General features: G+C 40.1%; 1 protein-coding gene across 1 annotated transcript; it reads right to left on the reverse strand.

Moving 5' to 3' along the window:
• Positions 1 to 252: 252 nt before the first annotated feature.
• ANKRD29 (ankyrin repeat domain 29) lies at positions 253 to 23,783 on the reverse strand. Its single transcript, XM_053467089.1, has 11 exons — positions 23,650 to 23,783; positions 21,059 to 21,169; positions 19,213 to 19,311; positions 17,667 to 17,765; positions 13,952 to 14,050; positions 11,708 to 11,806; positions 3,684 to 3,782; positions 2,739 to 2,834; positions 1,799 to 1,897; positions 922 to 1,154; positions 253 to 546 (listed from the first exon to the last, which is right to left on the reverse strand). Exons 1-10 carry the CDS (start codon positions 23,668 to 23,670, stop codon positions 1,071 to 1,073), a joined length of 906 nt encoding a protein of 301 aa, XP_053323064.1. The 5' UTR covers positions 23,671 to 23,783; the 3' UTR covers positions 253 to 546; positions 922 to 1,070.
• Positions 23,784 to 25,675: the final 1,892 nt, after the last annotated feature.

The raw sequence follows: 25,675 nt of genomic DNA on the forward strand, positions 1-25,675 counted from the left end.
GATTGTTCCTGAATGTTGGGAGGGAGGGTCAAAGCTGAAGGTTCGGTGGAATGCCAACCAGAAGAGTGTTGCAGTAGTCACGACTACTGCCCAAGGGGTCCTGCCATGGACCACAGGAAACAACATAGAGTAATCCAGGGTCAGTGTGGCATCTTTACTGAGTATTAGGTGTAAGGGTACAAGCATGGAGTCCATAGTATTAAATTGGTAGCTTCTTTAGGCCCAATAGCTTTTGAATAAGTTTTGTAACATTTGAGTGTTTATGAAATTACATTTTAATCTCATATTGACAATGATTTGCTGGAATGGTATATTTACAGTTTTATCAATGGGTTAACCCATTATCATACAGCACCAAATTATAGCAAAGAGTCAAAGTACTTATGATGGTATTGTCCCTTACCTAAAACCATTGCTGTTGTGTTCCTTGCATAGAAAGATCCTGAATCTAATGAGGCGCATGCTGAAGAGGGGGGGGGGGGGGTGATTAGGTGAATAATGCCCTCTAGTTACAGAGTCAGATTAAGGTTTAAAATCATTTTTTAACTGGAATGGCCAACCTAATATATATATATATATATATATATATATATATATATATATATATATATATATATATATACATATATACAAGGACCATTACTAATATATGAATTTTTTGCTATTGGCCCTTTTAATAGAGAATTGTTAGATATCCAGAAAGGAATATCTGATTTAGGCCAACAAGCAACTAGCAAATGCCACAGGATAACAAAGGAGATTCTCTGATTTGAAGCTAAAAACAAACATTTCTAATTTTCCCTGATATTAAGCTCTCTCAACTATGCTCAAGTCCAAATAAAAACTCCACCAACATTTCCTTAACATTAACTTTCATTTGCTGGCATATTTGTTGACTTTGAGAAACATGTCACGTTTTACATGGCTCAGTAATGAAGACGATGAGGGTTTTATATCTAGATATTTCAAGTGTGTATCACAATAGGCTGAGCAGATGAGACATCAGACTTGCAGCAGAATATCAAGGTACAATACATTGTTTTCAGAGAAAATAATAGGCCAAGAACATATTATTGAAGAGGAAAGTTTTCTTTTGCTTGCAGAAGACTCAATATTCGTTCGTTTTTTGAAAGATCTGCTGGTAGTTCATTAGCCTAGAAAAAAAGAATACAATTTAAAATGGGTAACAGAAAAAACTTTAAATTAATAAGGTACCAGACCCTGTTCTTATTCAACATAGGGTTTTAGGGGGCACAGTGAGGTTATTGCCTCCCTTTTGTATTTTCAAAGACTCTATATAACTTGAGTAAACGTTCACCTGATTGGAGAAATGCCTTTATTAGCCGGTTATTTAAAAATTTCTCATAACCCCAAATGGAAAATAACATGTGAGTTTAACATTAGTAACAAGAATATTACTATGAGGGCTGTTCAAAAACTTTCCACACGTTTTTATTGATTTCAAAACAAATTACATCACTTTTCTACATAGTCACATCCCTTTGCGATGCAATTTTCCCAACATCAGCAAAAAATATTTGTGGTTGAACGCATAGCCACTGATGCACCAAGGTTTGTAGAAAGTTTCAAAAGTTGAGACTGGCAGGGCTGATTAAAGGAATATAAATATAATGAATTTTCCTTTAATCCAGATGTGCCACTAAAAACAAATCTTTTGAATTAATAAATGAAAAATATTCTAATGACTTACACTACAGAATACAAATTGTGCCTTATAGTCCTTCATTTTATAGTTAAAAGGCTATATATTATTCATAATTATTATTTACGAGCATACCTTATTTCTAAGCACTGGGTTTGCTCCTGCATCTAAAAGAAGGGACACTGATCTTCCATTTCCACTAAGAACAGCAGCATGGAGAGCGGAAGAGCCATTCTGACAAAAAAACAAAAACACATAGGAAATATTAAAAAAATAAAATTTTAAAGCAACACTTTTTTTTACACTTTATTAGACTTTTGCATTCAAATTCGTACAAATTTCAATTTTAACAAGATTTGCCTATTTTGTCAATTCACACGAATCTCTGAAAATGGTAGAAATCCCTAACAAAACAAAGTAAAACTAAGCAAAAGAGCTCTGAATTTTCATTTGAATTTAGTTTTTTGCACCTTCCTCTTACTCACCATCTCTCACACTGTCATTCGTGTTCTCTGGCACTCTCATTCACATTCTCATGGTCTATCTGAATGTCTCCCTACCTTCTCCACCGTCTCCTTGTCACACAACTCTGCTTCTTCTCTTGCATCTTCTTGTTCTTCTGGTAGCTCCTTGCAAATGCATAGAGGGGAATTTGGCCCTTTGCCAGCCCCTCGGCTAGTTTTTATGTAAGAGATGTGTTTGACCAAACACATTTCCTTACACATGCTATTCTTATTGTCAATCAGCTCCAGCAATAGCTCTGTGAATACGGAGAGAAGGGGCTATTGAGTCCCCTGTGTGCTTCCGAGGACATTTTTACTTTCCTGTCACTGATTTGTTGATTCAAGCAACCATGCGGATGTGGGAAGCTGCTGTACTGCAGCTTCTCCTAAAGTAAGTTCCTTTTTTAGGTTTTTTATTTTAAAGAATATTATTAGAATTATAAAGAACTTACATACCTGAATTGCACCACTTATAGATAAATTCCTTTTGTGTATAGAACAATAAAATCTTAAATATCGAGAAATAAATGATTTATTAGTATTATTTTAACATAGATTCACATATTTTTTACCTTTAAAATACCAAGAGTTGGGGAGAATTTAAGCAATTCTTCTATAACTTCATGGAATCCCTTAGCTGCTGCTTTAAATAAAGCTGTAGTACCATCCTAGAAAAAAAGAAAACGTATATATATATATATATATATATATATATTACATCTGGATAAAGATCCACATTTTCATTATATAGAAAGTACAAGAGGTGTTTTACTTTTCTTTTTACAGTCCACAATGCTGAGTTTACATTTCATTTATGTAAATGTGAATGCATTAATGTTAATGGCATAGGCTATGTGAAAGTAATTCTATCTTAACCCCTTTAGCCTCAAATATAAAGAGCAAAATATTGCTTTGGCGTAAAGGATAAAGGTGTCCTCTCACGTATTTCTCACGTGTCCTGTTGATCTGCCCTTGTGGTGGTGGAGTGTGGATAAAAGCTTGCCTCTCTGTGAGGCTTGTGTGCCGGGCTCAGATTTGCACTTATGGAAGAAAGGCATAGGGATCAGAAAGTAACTTCTGGAATGGGGCTCTTGTCTATCTTTTATTATAGGGTGTCTCATATCTGGAAACTCTCCAAATATCACCTGGAAGCTCCAGGAAGCTCCCTGATATTGCTCATTGTCCTTTAAAATTTACTTTGGACCTGACCTTAGATTCTTTTCCTCTTGGAATCTTTGTACCCTTCATTGACTATTGTTGTCCCTGGTATTTAATATCTAATTCCAAGAGGTACACACTATTGTAAACATTAGCTATAGAACATAGCAACAATCATGATAACTCATCGTATTTACCAACCACATCATGCACTGATCAGTAATATATACTTCGACCTTCCACTGCATGTCTTGATCTAGTACTATTCTTTGGGCTTCTCCTCTATTTGGCAATTATAATCTTGACCCTTGACATAGACAAACTAAATGCTAGTGGCCCCCGGTGCATTTTGTACTTACGGTCCTGGCAGTATCCCGTTCAGCTCCTCTCAGTAACAGAACTCTCACCACGTCGCTGTGCCCCAGCTGAGCCGCTATCCACAGGGCAGTGGTGCCATCCTTAGAACAAAAGCACACATGCAAACTTTCTTGAGATTTCAATCCTGGACTCAAGGTGAAAAACATGAGGCCGGACACAAAAGCGAAATGTATTTCAATTAGTGAAAAAGTGAAATGTATTTCAATTAGGGAAGGATGCAGCAACTGGTGAGATACTCTAGCTTTAGGGTAGCAGTCTTTAATACTGGGATAGCTGCGGCCCTTTGCCTTTTTGTGGTGTGTTCCTTTTCAATGCATGGGGGTCCTACAGAATCCTCACATATGTATTTGCCCCTTCCCTACCCCCAGTTATTTTGAGTGCAGATGTATTCGGTCAAACACATGTCCCTGAATGTGATATACTTACCACCAGTCACTTGGCGAACGCTGGCTTGGCGAACGCTGTAAATGGGGCTCAGACCCCCCCATGTGCCTGCGCAGCAAGTGCTCCCACTAATTTCAGCCAATCGGTATCAAGAATCATCGGACCATGGAGGAGGAGGGGAGCTGCAGCAACAGGGCTGCATCTTCTAGGTTCTAATTTCTTAAATATGCATTTTTTAATATAAGCATTTGTGTGATGTTCATCAACATATGGCTGACTTTTTTTTTTTTTAAACAAGAACTTGAAATTTTAAATTTAAAAATTCTGCACTTTCAAATATTTTATATTTGTTTTAATGGTGAAGAAAACATCAAATATGTGTCAAATTAACATAACTTGTAATTTCTCCGAAGGAATTTGTATTTAAATAGCCAGCCAGGATATTTCTATAACAATACAATCTAGTACAAGTCATATGTGACTGCAATTTTACAACAAGACAGGAGGCTTCATAATTTGCATAAACCTTCTTTACTCTTCCACCAATAGCAGCAAAGAAATAAACATAGAAAAATACAACCAATCAAAATGTAACATAAACCATAAAACCAAGTGACAATGACACTCCATCCTCTTTCTTTGCTGCTTCCACCAACAAGGTCAGATCACTTTTGGCTAATCATTATTATCCTTATATATTTTATTATATATTTTATTATTTCCTATATTGTTATTATTATTATATTATTATTATTATTGTTTTTTTCTGTCCTTTTATATATATATATATATGTCATTTTATGATATTTATTGTTCTTGCATCTTCTTGTGTTTCTGGGGGTTGCCCCTTCCCCTGGCCCCCTTTTTCGGGTCCTCCACTCCTATGTTTTACCGGTCACCTTTGCCTCATTTCATCCTTTAGGTTTTCAGTTTTATCCCTGTATTTCCCAGGCCTTCCTGGCAGATTCCTGCCTCAGGCAGTTTTTTCCTCACCCTCCCCACACTGTCTTAAGCATCTTTTCTTTAGTGGTTTTTTCCTCTACCACTAACTTTCTCTTACCTTCTCCCTTCCCTCGAGGTTCTTCCTTCTTTTCTCGGTCCTCCTGTCTGCCTTCTCCTCCTGCTGTCTTGCTCTGCTTCATTTTCGCGCCTCAGAGGTGCTACTGCCCGTCTTCTATGATCACACTGCTCTCCACGTGCTTCTCCTCTGTCCTTTAACCCCTCCACTGCCGTTCCAGGCAGTGTCTTTCCTTCTAGGGCAGTTTTGTATCTACACCTTTTTAGTGTTTTCTTTATTTATTTAATTAAGCAGTTGTGTGGCTCTACTGGCTAAGGCTCTGCTTTTGTGTGGATAGTCTTCAGGTCCTGAGTTTGATTCCTGCTGGGGACTCCTCATTATTGAATAGTTGATTATTTTTTATTTTTATTATTCTATTCTGTTCTATTATTACTATACTACATTATACAGTCCCCTGTGTTTGATGTTAATCAGGGTGATCTAATCAGGTCTCGCCTTGTCAGACCTCATATTCAGCTGGCCCTGTCCCCCTACTGGGTGATATTATACCTCTACTTTGGGCTTAGCAAGTAACATGGCTCTGCTTCTCAGCCTCTACTGCCACCTTGTGGTTTAACTCGTTGTGCTCTGCACAGTATTTTGTATCTGCTTTGCACATACCTCTGGTGCCATCAATTTTTTTGTCTGCTCATAATTACAGCGTCAACTTCTGAAAACTGCGCTTTGGTGAGCAATATGACAGAGAGTACCCAGTCATCTTCTGCGGTTGATCTCTCATCCTGGCTGTCAGCCGCCAAGGCTTCATTTGATTCGGCCCTACAGCAGGCACTGGCTTCCATCCCACAGCCTACTATGGCCTCCCAGGACGCTCCTATTGGCGTACGCGGGAGAGATGATCCCACACATTCGGATCCAGATACCGAGGGCTCTATACACAAACGCCCACGTAAGGGTATCGTGTTTGGCACCAGCAAGGGGAAACACCGCGCTGTGCGCAACCCCATTGGCTCTGCCCCAGAGCTCAGTGGGGATGTTTATGGTTCCTCATCTGAGGAAGGAGAGGCTGCAGGTGGCTCATACGCCCTGCTAGACGAGTGGCGTGGGGAGTCGCAAGACTCTGACTCGGACTTTGGCGACCAAGACCTCCCTACCTCTCGCACGTTCAGCGAGACGGCCCTAACCACGGGAGCTTCAGACCCCTACGGGCGTACTCCTACTGCCACAAACGACACTACGGGCGACTCTGCTACTCTGGATGCCGCGGGTGAACCTTGGTTCGATCCCGAACGCATCAGGCACCCACGCTCCACTGAGTGGACACCTCCTGACCACATCTCCAACTTCTTGGTCAAGTGGATCCGCAGGCCTGTGGAAAGGGAGGTTCGCAACAAACTTCGGGCTGAGTGCCCTCGCCCAATTCTGTCGCACAAGGTCCTCAAAACCCCACAATTCGACCCCACCATGGCGACATACATGTCAAAGACTGGTCGAGACCCTAAGAAGGGTGCAGAACGGGGCATTCGGGGTGCTCAAGATAAGCTACTGGATGTGGCAGGCCCCTTAACACAATTGTTTTTGATGGCCGACAAAGCAGTCATGTCGGGTACGCCTATGGATGCCTCCCTCGCCAGGGAATGGATCCAACGCTGTGTCATTTTGCTCGGCAACGCCAACGTGGCCCTCTCCACTGAACGGCGCCGGGCCGCTCTACTACGCCTTGATCCTCGGCTCATGGACTTGGGAAGCAAGGAGTTAGGGCCTACTGCTGAAGGACTCCTCTTCGGGGATTCATTTATCAAAGAGTTGAACAAGCACGTCAACATCTTTACATCCTTTACGAAGGCCCAGTCCTCCATGCGGAAGGCTTTTGCATCTGGCCAGCGTTTTTCCGCCAGGGCTGGACGTCCGAGGAGCCGGGCCGCCAGCCGCTCATCTGCTAGAGGCTCCCGTGCCTATTTCCAGCCTTCCTCATACCAACCCGGCTACCAGCTGCGAGCTCCTTTCCCATCCTCCAACAGAGGCTCCAACAGAAGAGGTTTTGGTGGCTCCACTCGTGGGAGAGCGCGATTCGGTGAGTCCCTTATTTTCAAATCTTTATTCCCCTACAAGAATTGCTGGAAGGCTCTCCCTCTTTTCCCACAACTGGCCCCTCGTCTCTCTAGATCCATGGGTCCTTCAATCGGTTCGGGGTTTCCTCATAGACTTCTCCGATCCTCCTGTCCAGTCTGCCCTTCCCTGTCCCCCACGTCTTTCTCTCTCTCAACAGGCTTTGGTGGACGCGGAACTACATCTGCTCCAACAGAAAGGCGCTATAGAACCCGCCGCTGGACCTCCACACTTTGTCAGCAACATTTTCCTGGTCCGCAAGAAGTCGGGAGAGTTTCGTCCGGTAATCAACCTCAGACAACTCAACGCCTTCGTCGCTTACAGACACTTCAAAATGGAAGGTACTCATCTCCTCAGGGACCTCCTTCTCGAAGGCGACTGGCTTACTCGTTTCGACCTCAAGGATGCCTACCTGACGGTCCCAGTCCACCATCTGCACCGGCGTTTTCTTCAGTTCTTCTGGAACCAGACTCTGTGGCAGTTCACCTGCCTGCCCTTTGGTCTCAGCTCCGCCCCCTGGTGTTTCACCAAGCTGATGAAGCCCGTTATGGCCTTCTTCCGCTCCCAGGGGATCCGTTCCATCATTTACCTGGACGATATTCTGATTTTTTCCCAGGACCAGTCCCGTGTGCTCCAGCAGACCGCGTTCGTCACCTCGTGGCTCCAGGACTTGGGCTTTGTCATCAACATCGAAAAGTCAGCCCTCACCCCGTCCCAGGTCATCCAGTTCCTGGGGTTCGAGATAGACTCCGTGTCTGCCGTCCTCAAACTCCCGTTGTCCAAGATTACCGCAATCAAGAAGGAAATCCGCAGGGTCTTACGCTTCAGGTCGATTCCCCTACGCATCTTGGCCCGCATAGTGGGCCTGTTATCTGCATCCATACAAGCGATCTTTCCGGCGCCCCTCCATTACAGAGCGCTCCAGAGGTTGAAGGCAGAGTATCTTCGCAGGCTACCTTCATACGACCAGACAGTTACCCTCTCCGCAGAGGTGAGGCTAGAGCTCATGTGGTGGTTACGTCACATGGAGGCTTGGAATGGTCGAGCCATTTTCGGCGCCCTCCCGGACCTGGTCTTGGAGTCAGATGCCAGTACCTTCGGTTGGGGGGCGTCAGGACCGTTGGGGGCGACGGGGGGACGTTGGTCCCCGGAGGAGAGACAATTACATATCAATTGTCTGGAACTGATCGCTGGCTCTTTCGCCGTCAAGAGTTTGGCTGCGGGCCGTTCCAACTGCTGTCTGCTCCTGCGGATGGACAATATTTCAGCCGTTCAATACATCAATCGGCTGGGGGGCACACGCTCTCGCCTGCTCACGGACCTCACCAAAGAGCTTTACGACTTCTGCCTCGCCAACCGCATCACCCTGAAGGCGGAATATCTACCAGGCTCCGACAACACGGTGGCAGATTGGTTCTCTCGACATTGGAGGGATGTCGGCGACTGGAAATTGGACAGCGCAGTTTTCCAGCTCCTGGATGCCAGGAGGGGTCCGTTCTCGATAGACTTGTTCGCCTCCAGGTTGAACACACAACTGGAAAATTTCTTCAGCTGGCTTCCAGACCCGGAGTGCTTGGCAGTGGACGCTTTCCTGCAGGTTTGGCCTCCCTCAGGGGCTTATGCCTTTCCCCCGTTTGCGCTGATCCCTCGGACGCTTCACATGATCCGACTGCTGCGGGTGTCGGTGTTGCTGATCACCCCTCTGTGGCCGGCTCAGCCTTGGTTCCCAGCCCTCTTGGAACTGTGTGCGGACACTCCTCTTCTGCTGCCTGCGGTACCCCATCTGCTCCTGGACCCATCAGGGCAGTTTCACCCCCTCATTTTACAACAGCGTCTTCCTTTGATAGCTTGGAGCCTTTCCGGCGATCCTGCGAGTTGCGCCGCCTTTCGGAGCATGCTCACGGTTTACTCCGGGACGCCCTTGCCCCAGGGACCAGACGGGCTTACACCTATGCTTGGAAATCCTGGGTGTCTTGGTGTATGGGACGGCAGGCTGATCCATTCTCAGCCCCTGTAACCGAGGTTTTGAATTTTTTGTCCCATCTTTTTTCCCAGGGCAAATCTTATCGTACCTTGAATGTTTTCCGCTCTGCTATCTCGGCCTTTCACGCCCCTGTGGAGGGATCGCCTCTCGGCCGGCATCCGCTAGTTTGTCGCCTGCTACGTGGGGCTCGTCTTTCTCGGGCTCCGGCTCCCAGGTATTCCTTTCTCTGGGATGTACAGAGGGTTCTCGATTTCTTGCTATCTTGGCCGGATAACCCATTGCTTTCGCTCAAACAATTGTCAGCTAAACTCGCCGTGTTGCTCGCTCTGGTCTCTTTTCGTCGTGTGGCGGATATTAGGGCCTTCGACGCTGGAGCCATCTCTTTCTCGCTGGAGGGGGTGGAATTCCGGGTAGCTAGGCGCACCAAGTCTTTCACCTCCTTGGTCTCTTATCCTTATTTTCCGTCGCAACCCCTCTTATGTGTGGCTCGCTGTGTCCAGCAGTATCTTTCGGTTACTGCGTCCCATCGTTCGGGGGGTTCTCAACTCCTCATATCGTACGTTGCCCCATTTCGGCCTGTTTCGGCTCCCACTATCGCCAGATGGGTCCGTTGGCTTTTGGGTCTGGCTGGGATTGACCCTAGTTTTGGGGCTCATTCGGTTAGGGGCGCGGCTGCTTCAGGTGCTGTCTCTTTGGGCGCCTCTTTTTCGGATGTCCTTAGGGCGGCTGACTGGTCTCGTGCATCTACTTTCCGCACCTTTTATTTTCGACCGGTCTCGCATGCCGCGTCTGTCTTGGTGGAGCGTTAAAAATGCAAATTATGAAGCCTCCTGTCTTGTTGTAAAATTAGAGATTATATTAGCCTTGGTGAAGGTATAATCTAAATTTTATTAAAGACAGGAGGCGAATAATTTCCCTCCTCTCCCTTCCCTTATTGTTGTGGGTTATTTTAGTGCGTTGATCTTTCTGTTTCTTATGATGTCTGCATTTATTGTGCTTGATGTTTAATTCCATTACTCTGATCGCAGTTGCTGTTACGGTTCTCCTTCTCTTTCTTTTTCAGTTTAACTGCACGTTCCGGGCTGCCCTCCTGTGTTTTCAGCGGTGGCTCTCTGGTTCCAGTGTGGACGTCGCATTGCTGTCCAGTTTCTGACTGTGTTTGGATTCCCTTGTTTGTGTTTGCCGCACCAAAGAAGAGGATGGAGTGTCATTGTCACTTGGTTTTATGGTTTATGTTACATTTTGATTGGTTGTATTTTTCTATGTTTATTTCTTTGCTGCTATTGGTGGAAGAGTAAAGAAGGTTTATGCAAATTATTCGCCTCCTGTCTTTAATAAAATTTAGATTATACCTTCACCAAGGCTAATATAATCTCTAATTATTATTCTTTGGTTATAACACACAAATGATGCATATGTAACATTTCTGGAATATTTCCCAGTCATATGGTTTTTTAAAGGGACAGTTTACTGTGCTATCACATGCACTAAAATTCAGATAATAGCTGGAGTGTCTCTTTAATGTATTGGGATAAGACATTTAAAAGAACATATATAATTCTAGATGTATTTAATATACCTAATTTAAATATAACTTTTTTAGTTACTAAACAAACTCCTTAAACGCGATTAAACTACAACAAATATTGCACCAAACTTTTTTAATTCTATATTTTTCTAATACATTTCACCAACAGGGGGTGCTCAGGGATAACCAATTGTGAAATATAACTTGTCATTCTTATAAAGTTTTAACGCAATTTAAGATTAATATATTTATCTATAATCTATGTACAGATGCACCTGCTTATAATAGGAACGTCTACCTAACTATAGGGACAAGCAGATATAAAAACTTGATTTAATAGTAAATACTATATATAACTATTTATATGTTGTCAATCCAATCCAGTATATCCAATGTATGGCAAACTCAAATCTATAAAGGATATAACTTTGCATATACGCATCTCTATTTTAACAAATAGCCTCTAAAGTGTAAAATAACACAGCCAGTAATATTCTTTCATTGTTGGGAAAACGTCCTTACATTGTGGATGTATTCTGCATTTATTGTACATGGTGTTGTCTTGATAGAGATAATTATTCAAATTACTTGTGCGGATGATTGATTTCCCTAAGGTACAATTAAACATTTTTAAAAAGACAGATAGAGCAATGTGGTGTATAATATTGCATTTATGTTGATGGTACAAAAGTGTTTAAATGTTCCTGTGCAGGAAATGTTCCTGTGTCATAGGAGACTTTATAACAAAAGGCCTGAATTGTGCTGGCATGTCTGGTATAAGTATAGAACATGGCCTTTGGTCTTTTAATTTAATTCATTTGTTAAGCACTGAAACTCTCTTTTTGTAAAAATTTGAACTTCGGTTATGTAAGAGAAGTAAAAGAAAATATCAGTGATGGTGGATCTATAAAGGTGGACAGGCTGGACAAGTTTCTTTTGCTATGCGGTAATACATTGAACTCAATAACAGGGGTGACAGTATTACCTGCCTTGGCTGGTTCGCCTTTGCACCAGAGGTAAGCAATAATCGAACTACATCCACGTAGCCTCCTTGTGCAGCGATAAACAATGGAGTGGCCCCATCCTAGAACAACAGAGAGTTATATGCCTTTTTTGCAAACATACGTACTGTTTGAGTGAGCGTCTACATTTGATTGCCCATGAGTAGTGCTCACAACATCAAGAGTATTGGTAGTCTTCATAGTCTCAATATGATGTGCTGGCTACAGATTTTTAGGGGCTCTTACCAGAAAGATTTTTCGTTTTGGTTTTGTCTCATTCGTTTTTGTGCGACTAATTTAGATTCCTGCATTTTAGGTTGGGAAGAAATTCTGAGGGCTTTTTCATTCAGAAATCAAATTTGTTGCATAGCCTGGTGCTACGGATTCAAGGGGCAGATCACTCAATAAGCCTCCCTGACACACCACTTTTCCTTGGGCTGGTTGGGGAGACCTGTCCATAGAAATTATGGAGCACTATTCCAGCACAGCCCCCATAGTGACCTTACTCTGTGCTGCACATGCATGGCAGACAATGGCTGCTGAGGTAAGTGGTAGGCCTAATCTAGGGCAGCACCCAGCCAAGAAGCATCTGTGCCATCACCCACTGTATGTTACCTCTTTAATAATATGTCTTATGTCAACAATACAGGTCGAGTTTGGCCTCACCCTCTATGATATGGACATATCATTAACGCTACTTAAGAGATGGGTGCCAAGGGGTTGAGAGGGATAATGCTCCTGGGTTTGTTCTAATCTAAAGATTATTGGCTTTTTTAAATGCGAGTTTCAGAAGGATTCTGGGAGTTTTAGTCCACATTGAGCGCTCTAGGCAGCCCAACCCTGCTCCTCAGCATAGTACAGCTTCTCCTGTACACAGCTGTGCCTCGAACAGAAAGGCATTTTCAAGTTGGTACAGGATTTATTTCAGTTTATATGTATTAAAAAATAGGGATATCTGCAATTGTAATTGGGTTTTTAGTTGTGTTGGCAAGCCTAACGTACCTCACCCTACTTTTTTCCCCTGTCAGGTCCATGTTAATATCACAATTTATTTTCAAAGTAAAAACAGTGCCCAGGTTAATTCAGGTCATCGAGTACAACCCAGCGCTGCTGCTGGAAGGAGGAGAAAGCTAGGTTCAATTGACTTGAAATAAGAATCCCACGCTCTCTTATGCTGTAGACTGTACGGTATTGTTTTAAAGCTCAATAAGTGCATTCAAAAGCTTCACTGGAAATTAGACAGTAGCCAAAGGGATATATATATATATATGTATGAACAGGCAAGAGTAGCTGCACAAAAAAACAAATACATAGATTTCGAATTAAAAAAAATGCATTTGTCATAAAGCTATCCTAAATAATTAATAAGTAAGCATTTGCTTAAAAAGGGAAGCTTAGATAGGCCAGTATTTATCTGCATCTGTGTATTTACCGACCACCATATTAAGAGTTAAGGCAAAAATAATGTGGAGATTATAATTCTCATACAATGGCAGTTATTTACAAGTAATGGTCCAAGCAACAGGGACATACCATTAGTTGACAAGGCGATAGCGTCACTTTTGCCATGTTGTACCAGAGCTGGTCTTTATAAATAGTCCCAAAACGCCTCAGTCTCGTTTACCTCTACTGAACTTCTTCTGTTTTCACTAATATCTTATACTTGTTAACCTATATTGCATACTTTCAAGTTTTGGATAGATAGTCCCACAATGGACCTTTCCACTAATGATGCAGTGACATAGGATGTGCCAGTTGCCCTGACCTGCTCTGGTTATGCAGCAGCACGACTGCGGCCTACTTGAACTCCAAACTAGGTAGCTCAGGGTTGAGTAGTGCTTTCTTGGCAAGTACACATGTAGGTTGAAAATCACCAGTGCATCAAACGTTGCCCCTCATGACCAAAAATCAAGCCTGGCTTTTATGCCAAAAAGTGAAAGGAAACCAAGGAAATGGCCCTGTACCACAATTTCAAGGACACATCCAGTGTTTTGCACCTCTTCAAGTATTTATACCAGATGCCGATATATATTGCTCATGAAATCAGCAAATCACTGAATCAACTGTGTATTATACAGAGGCAAACAAGCTCCTTTTATATAAAAAGCGCTCTAAGGTTGAGTCTCTCTATAATGCATAAACATATTAGTGACTCAAAATGTCAGTCCTCCTGCCAATTCCAGCTTGAGTGAATAAATACATTTGTGTACTTATAATTATGTACATACCGAAAGTTGCTCATGAATGTTGGCTCCATTCTTCAGAAGTGTTTCTACCACACGGTGATGTCCATACTGACTGGCGGCCAACAAAGCGGATCCTCCATCCTATGGTGGAATTAAATAGGAACATGGATATAGGCGACACACTTTAACTATAATACTATAATAGTATTATTAATGATAATAATAATATTTATTATTTATAAGTATAATAAATATAATAATAATAAACTAGATACACACACGTATATCTGGGAGACTAAAGATTATCTCATGATGATATGTTCATAATCTTCTACTTTCTACATGTTCCAATAGTATCCAAAAACTTGTAATTTGGACATCAACATGCTAAAAAATAGTATCATTGTTGCTGTTTATAACTGTATTGTAACCTTAAACAAAGAAAAATGATTTTTTTCAGTATTTTCTGGAACACTGCATGTCGGGGGTTTTCGCTTTTTTTTTTTTTTTTTTTTTTTTTTACATATTTTTACTGTTAAATTAAATGGTGTACCAGGAAGTATACTTAGCTAAAGAAACATTGACTTAATCGATAAATGTCACACAAAACAAAACCCTCATTGTCCTCTGACTTCATTGATCATTCACAACAAGGACATGGTTTTGCATATTGATTTGTCTATAGATATGAGGGGGTGGAAATTACAATATATAGCAATGAGCTCCAGGTCTCCTGTTCAGTTATTATGAATAAATAGTTACAGATTTCTCAAAGATTAACAAATGTGTGCAGAATCAAATTACCGGTAATTAGAATTAATAAACTATGTATTTCTAAGAAAATTAGCACAATCTTTTCATACAAAATTTGTATAGATGTATGTTTTGTTCCAGACCGAGTGCCCTCCAGCATTGTCCACCTCGAGGAGTAATGAGTAGAGAACGTATGATGTGCGCCACAGAATACAGGTTGCAGAAAAAGTTTACCACCATTAAAGCTGTCTTTAACACTAACGTGGCTAGTCCATTGTAAGGAGTGGTACATCTTCTGCAATATACCCTGCTTATAGATTGTAAGCTCAATGGAGCAGGAGCTATCTTCACTTTTGTTTCTGTAAGTGAAAATTGCTATATTTTTGCCCGACTAATTATGTTCCCATTGCTCAACACTATGTAATATAATGCACTAAATAAAATATTATAATAATAATATAATTCATAATATATAATATAATTCATAATATGCATATAATAGAACCAGGTCCTAGTACTCCATCTACAGGCAATAGTGGAGATAGTAGACATAAGACGAGGAAATACAAGAGAAATATATTTCTGCAGCATCATATTTGTATATGCATTGGGTGTTATTTCACTCAATGGAATTAACAAAACACTGATAAGAATTCTGAAGTACATAACTTCAAGTTAACACCTGTAATGCATCCTCAGTTGCCCTCACTGGCCGGAAACAAACGGAATCATTAAACCGTAACATGAAAATGAGCCAAGTTAGCTTTAATCTGAATGAATGCCAGCCCTTCACTGAGCACAGATTCAACAGAAAAGCCAATGTATTCCTTCAACTTTAACAGTTAGTATTTTGACTTGTTACTGAAGCACAAGTAAACATGTTTATTCTTAGCGCTGGTACACCACATCGCAGTTAAACATTGTACTCAGACATGAGTACTATGAAAAATAGTAATTTACCCATTGCCACTAAATTTGGGAGCAGTACTGTATCTCTTGTATTGTTACCAGCCATGACATATTGCTACTTTATCAAAAAAGTCCATTTGGCCTGCACGACCTAATAATTTAATAATTGGCCACTTTAAATGGACATCTTAAATAAACACAAATAAATATACTGCTAAAATTGACACATTTTTTTTTCTTTTTCTTTATTTTACAGAAAAGTGCTTCATGTGTCTTGAAGGACAATAGCCCATTGGATATACAGGGTTAATGTTAGTGTGTTGTTTTCATTACTCTTTTAGATGTAGTTTTGTGTTGAATACAAAATAATGTAATAGAACAAAGGGACGGCCATGCTTGATCTAAAGAATTTAGAGTACCAAGTTTGACTGTATGATGACAGCTCGCAAAAAAAGAAACTGAGTTACAAAAATGGGCTACAAAGTCTAGTATGGAAATTATTAGTCCCAGTGTATTGAAATACTATGATGGGTACAGCCTTCGTAAAATAAGGGAGGTGTTGTTTTGTTCCACCAGGTGTAAATATGCTAAAGGTAGTTACCTGATTGCTCAGTTCATGAGTTTATTTGCAAGTCTTTATATAGATGAACAACTGCCTCTTCCACACTACTGATCAAGTCAAGTGAGCTAAAAGCAGGTGTATAAAGAGATATTTTCCCTGTGCACCGTATGAGTGGTTATAAATAAGCTCCATGTTCTGTATAGAAACTCAATAGACATACTAAAACGAATAATTCATCATGGAAGCCCCAATAATAAAGGCATGAAGCTACACCATCCAGGTGATTGATGGTTCCCCAAGATGGGCACTAGTGGATGGTGTAGTCTCGCAACGTTAGAAACCCCCTAACGTTGCTCTCCTATATACTGTACCTCTTGCAATTTCCAAATATCATGCAATGTTCTTCCTCCTCGTAGCAAGTATTCTGACACAAGATAAAAAAAAACTGATGTGAATGGCAGCCACTGCCTAATACTTCTAGGGGGTAAAAAGCCAGCAAAATATAGTCTTAAATGCGCATCATATTCTACGCACAAGATCTGTTTTCTAGAAGCTCACACTGTACAGGGGGTGTAATTATGCCTTTAAACACGCAGCAAAGAAATGACTGCCGCATGAAGAAAGTTATTGGTGATTTTGTATGTAGAAGGTATGTTCTTGGAAGGCAAAAAAAATCAGGTATCGTTTGGCTTTGCGTTTATGAATTCTGCAGCGTTCATGTATGCAGGTTACGCTTCTTTCTGCACATGAGGTTAAGGTGTGCATTCATTCCCATACAGAGTTTAAATAGCAATTACCCTGCATACTCCCACTTGAATATAATCTGTATGTTATTCTGAATGAAGTGAAATAATCATAAACTTTGCCTTTATTTTGAGCATAATCCTACCTAGTATATTTGCTATGATGTGCCTGGGATGTAAATGAAGCCCCATCAACAACTACCAGAGATTCAGCAACGCACATATTCACGTGAGTGATAAAGGTGCCAATCCTTAGCCCCGGAGCCTCCAGGACTGTAGCCACTAATGTCCGGTTTTTCTGGCCGAGGTTAATGTTCCATTGATTTAACTCAGTTCAATGTCTCCTGTGCATGTAGCCACAAATATATTGTAGACAACGTTTACACAGAAAGGAAGGCAACTATCTAGCTTTGTGTATCGTACCATTTAGCTCTATAGATCACATTACTTCTTCAGCTTTGGTATAGATGGTAAAAAGAATGAACCTGTGTGTCAGTGAAGTATGCATATCAAGTGAGGACACATTCACTTAGGGCTTCCGAAAGCCATCCTATATAATACTAAGCTTATATACAAAGCAAGGGCTGACACTAAACTCACTTTGCTAGACTTGCAACTGGCTGTAAGTCTACAGAAAGCCCAGCAGCATGAGATATATAGAATATAATTCATTATAAGTATGTAGTGCGGGTTGTACAGTGTATGGGATGGTATATATGGTGCCTCTACCTTTCTTCTGTAATACTTATAGGTAAGAGGAAGGAATAGAGAATAAATCCAATATTCTTACTTTGGTGGTGAATTCTGTAGATGCTCCAAATTCAAAGAGGAATTTCACTATATCATTGTGACCTTGCTGAGAAGCAAAAAACAGAGCAGTAGCTCCAGACTGAAATAAGAGCATGAGAACAGAAATTAGCACCGTCATAAATAGGTTGATGACAATGCAGATGAAAACAGTGTTTCCTTTATAATACAATCCTTTTATTAGATGAAATCACAGATATCCCATCTTTTTATGTTGTCTATCCATTTCCTTTATTGTCAAACTAGCAGACTCCAATGTTAGCAGACGCTAACCCTTTACACTGGCTGATCCTTAATTGTTACCATCCTACAGGACTGACCTGAAATTAGGAAACTGAACATACTCCTTAGATGTGCATTCAGTAAACCAAGAGATTTCAAGTCATGTATTTAGTCTCCACAATATGGGTTATAAAGGGCCATCCCCAGTGAGCTTCTCCTGTAAAAAGGGCTGAGGTGGTCCTATATAATTCATAGATGAATCAATCAAGAAATCTTCCATAAACTATGAATTATACAGCCCCGGCTCAGGCTTCAGCAGAGAAGCTCGCAGTATAGGGTTGGTTCTTCATAATAGAGGCAGGGAATTTGACTGTTCAACTCTCCCACAAACTGACCCTTTAATTAATAAACCCCTTAGTCATTGATTCACTTCTCCCCCAGCTTTGTCTGAACATTGGCAATAGCTCTTCACCTCCTGCTGCTACAAAACTAAACCATTCCAAGATAAAAATGATCAGGAGAAGTTAGTGGAATCCGTGTTTAGTAAAGTTTCAACGACAATCCATTTAAGTTTTAATAACCAGTTAATATAATTAACACAACCATATTTCTGGTCAGTAGGTGACTCCTGGGCATAGTCATAAGAGTACATGTGGGCATACGTCAACCAGCAGCGGAAAATGGAGGATCTTTGAGCTGCAGGGCAGAGGAGGGAAAGCAAAAACAAGCGTAGGTTTAAGGCTCAATCACTTCTTCTCGCATTTGTAGTACTAGGTGAAAACTTCTACTTGGATATAAGAAGGGTATAGCTTAACAGCTTTGCTTACTGTTTATTCAGCAGCTGTAGGCTTTTACTAAAGCAATCTTTGTTCTTTAAAACCCATATGATGGCCAAAGTAGTAATTTCCAGCTGGCAGCCATACTAGTTTGCTTATACGATACAAAACTCCTGTGTTGTAAATAAAATGGATTTGTGAGGATTGATCGGTGACTCACCAAATTACTGCTAGCACTCAGTTTGCTGATGTCCTCCATAAACAAAAACAGTAATGAATAAATGCATATGATGAGCATCATTGATACCCAAGCCCTTTCAAGTCTAAATATTATTTTTCGTATCAATGATCTATTCACGTGACTCATAGTGCCAAGTACCCAGCTATATACCCAAAATATGGGTGGCATCAGGTATGTGTTGTTGTGGTAGACAAATCCCAGATCAGACTTTCTCAGAGTTTTTATACCCACTGACTTCAAATATGGAGCTTAACAGAACATAATGTATATATATATAATATGTTTCCTACCTCCCTTTGTAAATTAATATCAGCTCCTTGTAAGACCAATTCACGAACACAGTCAATATGTCCTGCGTAGGAAGCCACCATTAACGCTGTAGCCCCAGTCTAATAAAACAAAACGAAAATGTTAAATATTATAATAGTTACAGTAATGTTACGGACACAGCAAGGTTATCCCAGAGAGTACAGAACACAGTAAACAGTAAGCTGCAGAGAGATTAATGGAGGGCTAGGGAGGTATAAATTATAAACTCAAACATACTGAAAACTGAAGTGCCAGTTAGACCATGGCACTCCCTTAAGAGGAGCTGCATTTAAGAAGGGATTGTAGTATACACACTACACCACAACATTGAAGTGCTTTTAGTGAAGAAGGGGCCAAAGTACTAACAAAGGCTGCACACATGAAAAAGATAACTAGAAAAACGTGAGATGAGATGGGTGGAGAGAAGTTTCCATGGCACATTCTTTTTCTGACTCACAAAACATTTCCTGAGCCAGAATTTATTTTACTCTCCCTTTTCCTTTCCAATAGGTGTTTCTCAAATCATGGCAAGTTACTCTTCAATTCTTCAGATTCCTCATTTTAAAAAAGCCTGAAAAATTCTTGCGACTGGCATTCATCCATGACCTGGATTCATGATAAAAGAATCGTTTAGTACATTGCCAGCAATCTGTAGAACACCATTGCCTACATTTCCTTATGCAGAAGGTTTAAATAATTCAGAAATTGTACCTTTTTTTATTATTATGAAAAAAAAACACTTACATCGGTGAGAGGACATGAACTAGAAAATTTTATCTCTTTATTGCAACCCTGGAGTAATTATTATTATTACTAATCTTTGAGGACTACCATATTCCTCATCACTGTACATTGAAATATGTTAATAAGTAAGCAACTAAGAAGTTATTAGTGTTCAAAGGGATTTTGGAAAGTATAAAACTGCCCCATGTGCCATTACAGAGAGGAATATACCTTCGTATATGAGGGGTACAAGTTAGGCCATATTGCCATTAGATAAGTTGCGTTGGTGATGCAATTAGACTTGCATTTAGGGAGTTCATAATTAATACAATAAAACAATAATGGAATCAAGCATGAAAAAACTATCAATCTTGTTTCCTGGATCCTTTCTGCATTGCTTTAGCAGACTGTACATGAGACTCTAGATTAATACGAGGTGTGATATTTCCTGTTTAAAATAAGTTTTAATGCATACCTGGATTCTTCAGATTCCAGGCCTGTGAGTTCTGGGTTATTTTATTTCCAGCTCATGAACTCATGACCTACACACCAGTACAATATTTCTTTTAAAATGTGTACTATATGGACAGTATACCAAGACATTGTGGACAATGTCATGCTTTCGACTTTGTGGGAACAGTTAAGGGAAGGTTTCTGAGCCAGGCATTCTCGTCTATCATCGGTGCCTGACCTCATAAATGATCTACTGGTAAATGGGTGGAAATACCACAGAAACACTCCAAAATCTTGTGGAACACCTTCATAGAAAAGTGGAAGCTCTTATAGCTGCAAAGGAGGGGGACCAACTACATATTAATGTCTATGTATTTAGAATACAATGTCATAAAATGGTGTAATGGTCAGGTGCCCCAATACTTTTTTCCATAAAGTGTATTTTTGCTAGTAATTCCATTATCTCAAAGTATCAAAAACAGTGGTGTCTAAAGAGCTCCCAGTTTTACTTCAGAATCCCATCCCATTGTAACGGCCTGGAACCTCATTTAAACTGATTTGAGAAAAACAATAAAAGGTCACAGGTCACCAAACAGTATTGTGGGAATACACATAGGAAATGTGAATTCTTGGCATGAAAGAGTGGCATACACTGTCTCTGCAGTCCACATCGACTCGTCCACTGTTTAACAACAGCTGAAGGAGAGGCAGGTTTCCTTTCCGAGCAGCCCAGAAAGCAGCATTGGCAAGAGGTGTTTCCTTCTGCATAGAAAAAATGTATCATGTCAGTCTTATGGTATCTTGATTTATACAGGAAAAGAAAAAAAATAGTTTAGTGGATTTACAGTACTATTCAGATGATATTTTGGCACACAATGGGTAGTTGTTGGGTTTTATCCATTGTAAGATGATTTTCCAAGATTTGTTTTAGAAAAAAAAAAAAGCAAGTAACAAGTTACTTGTATCAAAATAGCAAAACAATGAATAAATCAATCAAATTACTTTTGCATTTAGCATGTATAAACCTTTTAGATATTGATTATAGCTTTAAAGCTTATTGCTCTCTTTTTTCTCTCTGCCTTTTCTCCTTACCTCTCCCCTTTTCTTCGATCCTCCTTTCTCATTATCTCTCTTCTTTTTCTTTATCTCACCACCTCTAGTTCTCTTTATCTGTCCTCCTATTTCAATTTATATCTCCCTTTTCTCCCTACCTCCCCCTTTTCGCATTATCTCTTCATTTTCTCATTTTCTCTCCCTTTCTCCCCATCTCTCGTTCTCCTCACCTATCTCATTTTTCTCATCTCTCAGTTGTCTTAGTTCTCTTTACCTCTCTTCTTTTTCTCTCTCCTCCTTGTTGTCTCTCTCTATGTGTTCTTATCTTATCTCTGTCTTATTATTATTATCTCTCCCCTTTCTCTCTCTCTCTCCCCTCTTATTTATCTCTCCCCTTTCTTGAAATCTTGGCACCATTTTTTACTATCTCTCTCCTTCACTTACAATTCTTAAGTCCTGTGGTGGGAAGTCTGTTACTTCAAACCTCTGTCTCTTTGCTGTTTCACGGTGCGCATGGCATCAGTGCTGAGCACCTGGATATGATGTCATAAGCCGGCACTCAGCATCACTAGCCGGTATGCTTCGTGGGGGAACAGTGAAACTGGTCTGTATGAACATACCACACACACTCCCTTTATTTTGGGATGGTTAGAGGTGTTTCATTGGGGACACAATATTATGTAGGGGGCCATGGCCTCCTATGCCCCTCCTAGCGACGCCACAGCTTACATGTTATTATTGTGCTTTTTTTGTATAATGGCATTGCCGCACATAGCCAACTATTCCACAACCTGTTACAGTGTATGAGAGTTATTTAAAGTCAGCATTACTACCCCATATGTAGTTTCTCAACCCTCTTATATTCCTTCCCCAACATTTCTAAGATCCCCAAAATACTGACAGTCCTACTGGAGGAATATTTCCAATGTCCGCAGAGTAGTCTTAGCAAAATTGGTTTTCAGTTCAATACGTAATTAATAAAAGCATCTTGGGGAGTGTCCAATCACATTCTATAGCAGGTGGCTTATATAGAGAAAATGATTTTACCAAAACCACAAATCAATCTCCATCTCACTTACATAGCAGTAAGTTAATGCATTAAGGGTGGTTGTGGTAATAGATGTTATCTGTGGAATGATGTTCATTTGATATAAAAATATAACCCATTTGCCACCACATACATTTCAAGAGTGAATATCAAGGAATTAAGGTAAAACATGTTGGACACCTACCACAGTGTTTATTTTGTAACCTGGGCCGGTAAATATTGAACCAGACCACAACATTATCAGAATTTACAGACAACGGAGTTTAAAACAAAATTTAGCCGAAAAAAATATGTAATTTTTTACAAAAACTATATATAACATCATTTCAATTAAATATTTACTGTTAACATTTCTACTTTATAAACTTGGTTTGATTATGTGCAATTTGCACGACAAATTGTTAATAAAGTAAGCACCACACTTATAATAGATAAAAGGGTTTTAATATAGTACGAGAGGGAAGTTTATTTCAAAGGTGAAGAAATGCGACAAGCTCAATAACTGATTAGGGTTTGAGGCATTGCAGCAAAAATAACGGGCAGACTAGATGGGCTAATAAATTCTTTCTGTATCTGCATTTACAAACCAATTGCTTTTTTTTATAAATGCTATAAACACGTATTCGTGTGGACAGTTTTATGCACATAATCACAGCAAGACATTAATAAGATTGTGAATTAAGATCGTTAGCACGGTACCGTCAGAGAGAAATACAAATCTGCATCTTGCTATGACTCTCTGCATCTAACTGTATAAATGTATTAGCAATTCTAGTTTCAACGGTATAGTATGTATTCTCAAAAGCTTGCAATCTAATGCAATTCAGCCAATAAGTGAAAGATCTATACCAAATGTACTCTTTTTTTTGTCCACTGGTGACATGCTATAGATCTATACCACAAAAGAATCAAGGGTTCCATTTTTAAACCACCGCACCCAATGCTTTGGTTCTGCTGGGTCACTTCAGTACACTACTGTGTATTAGATCTAGCAAAAAGGATGGGCTCTCTGTATTAAAAGGACCTCTTCTATATACTGGGCAGTCCCAAGGCAAGGCCTACTAGTGAGTCAGGAAGAATCACTGAAAGTAAACAAAAGCAACATCCTCAATGCAGTGAATGTAGAAGAAATAACATTTACCTTGAAAGACATCTTGCACATCTCAGCGGCAGCACCGGGGCTTCCCAGGGCAGGGAATAAAAGAAGGGAAATGTATCGGGTTGCTCCCAGAGAGCTAAGTGAAATCCTGGAACTGCGGAGAACAAGCTTGTCTGTTCAATCAGCAGATACTAAGCGAGGCACAGAGCACTAGCCAGCAGTATTGACTCATTCACTGCCATAGAACACCAAACTCCTCTTTTAAGATGCTGTGATGTATTTTTATAGCAATATGAGATCATTCTATTAAAAAAAAAAAAATCAAGAGAAATAAAAGTGCAATCATGTTCTTGGTCTGCTGGAGGATTGGTACCCAATTTCTTGGTTGCATATTTAAACCTGTAAAATGCAAATGATGCACCAGCGCCAAGGTAGAGCAGGGGTTTCCTTAGAGGTCCTAAGCAGAAAAATATACGGTATATCAGGTATAGGAACTAAAGGCAGAACTAAGGAAGGCAGCATTTATAACTGCAGATTAATTTTAAAGAAAAAATGCATTAGGAAAAACTAGTGTTCCTACTTTGTTGTTTCAACTTTGTCCTCAAAGAGACCTCCGGTGATGCCCATAAAGTATAATGTCAGACGTATTTATGTTGTCCTAAGCTTATCCGAGGATATTACGCCAGCTGCCTCCACTGTGACCAATGTTCCTACTGCCAAATCGCCATTTGGGGAGATGACATTCTCCTTCTAACCAGCCCATACCTGGGCAGCTGCGCCCCCCTACTAGGACCTGGTCTTGGTCGACTAGAATGTGTAGCTGATCTGCTTATATCATATCTTATCTTAACTGACATAATGAATAGCAAGGTCCCATTGAATAACATTCATATTGTATCAGTACAATAACATTCAGGAAACGATCATAATAATGAAGTCATGCTTGCCCTGAAAGTTACCATAAATGCAAACACTAAAATGATTGTACATTGCTCCCAAAAGACATACTCAGTGTGCCGATGCACTTAATTCCCATTGAATCCTGCATTTGCATCTATCATTTAAAGCACAAATCAAGATGGTTACATGTCTCCATGGAAGGTACATTCAGTTCTTAGGTTCCATTATTGGTTATTTTACAATAAAACCTTCTTATATATACCAGACATGTTTCCTCCATTAAAGCAGCTTTGTCATTCTTTCCAAATATTTAATTTTACAGAAATGAGCCTGCTATTCCATCTGAGACATCGGGGGTCCTGAAAGCCCCTTTAAATATGTTAGCCCAATAAAAGGTATCAATTTAGACTAAAGGGTCCATTTTCTCTTGAGCTATATCTGTTTTTATTATTACAATTCAATATGCTGCTTAAAGCCTCATAGGGCCACACTGGGGATTAAAATTGGTCCTGGTACTTTAAGGCCGGCTGCCAATAAATGACGTACTTGCAGCTGCCCTATATACAAGGATGCATGCCGCCCATGTACATTGCCGGCATGCACACACTTGCAAGATAAGCTCACTAGGGTTGGGCTGTCATAATGCAAAGCAAAGTAAAGGAGGCAAACTTTATCCTTAAAATAAATAAATCATGAAAGTTTTTTTTCCCCCTTAATATAAATTTGTAATATATTTTCAGACCCAGTGTAATGGTGGCTTAAAAAAGTATTATTTATGTTGTTTAATAAATACCGTATATTTTAATGTAATATGTCCTATAGTGCTTTAGAATTAAATTTCAGTTAAGCCCTAAAGGTGAACTATTGAACCAACCTGGATTTTTAGCACTAATCTGTACATGTATCTCAGGGCTTAGGTTTCTGTTTGGAGAGCTAGACTGGGTTCTTTTCTTTTTGACTATATACTGGAAATTATATTTCAAGTTTGATCATGTACATGATCAAAATGCTTCACAATGAAAAATAGCATGCAGAGAAAAAAAAGTATTATTTTCCCTCTTCATTAAAACCTTTAAAGCAAAGTAGAAAAAAAACCCCACCTGTATGTGGATGTGGGGTTTTTTTATGTATTATATTGCTGTATATTTTTATTTAATCAATGTACCAT

The sequence above is a fragment of the Spea bombifrons genome, chromosome 5 (assembly GCF_027358695.1).
Source record: "Spea bombifrons isolate aSpeBom1 chromosome 5, aSpeBom1.2.pri, whole genome shotgun sequence".
In the NCBI taxonomy this organism is placed as follows: Eukaryota; Metazoa; Chordata; class Amphibia; order Anura; family Pelobatidae; genus Spea; species Spea bombifrons.

Excerpts from the sequence above, each read along its gene's own strand:
- ANKRD29 (XM_053467089.1), bottom strand. The coding sequence starts at position 23,670 with ATGTGCAAGATGTCTTTCAAG. Across the intron at positions 17,766-19,212 it reads ATATTAATTTACAAAGGGAG|TCTGGAGCTACTGCTCTGTT; the intron begins GTAGGAAACATA and ends CTCTTATTTCAG. Across the intron at positions 2,835-3,683 it reads AACGGGATACTGCCAGGACC|GATGGTACTACAGCTTTATT; the intron begins GTAAGTACAAAA and ends CTTTTTTTCTAG.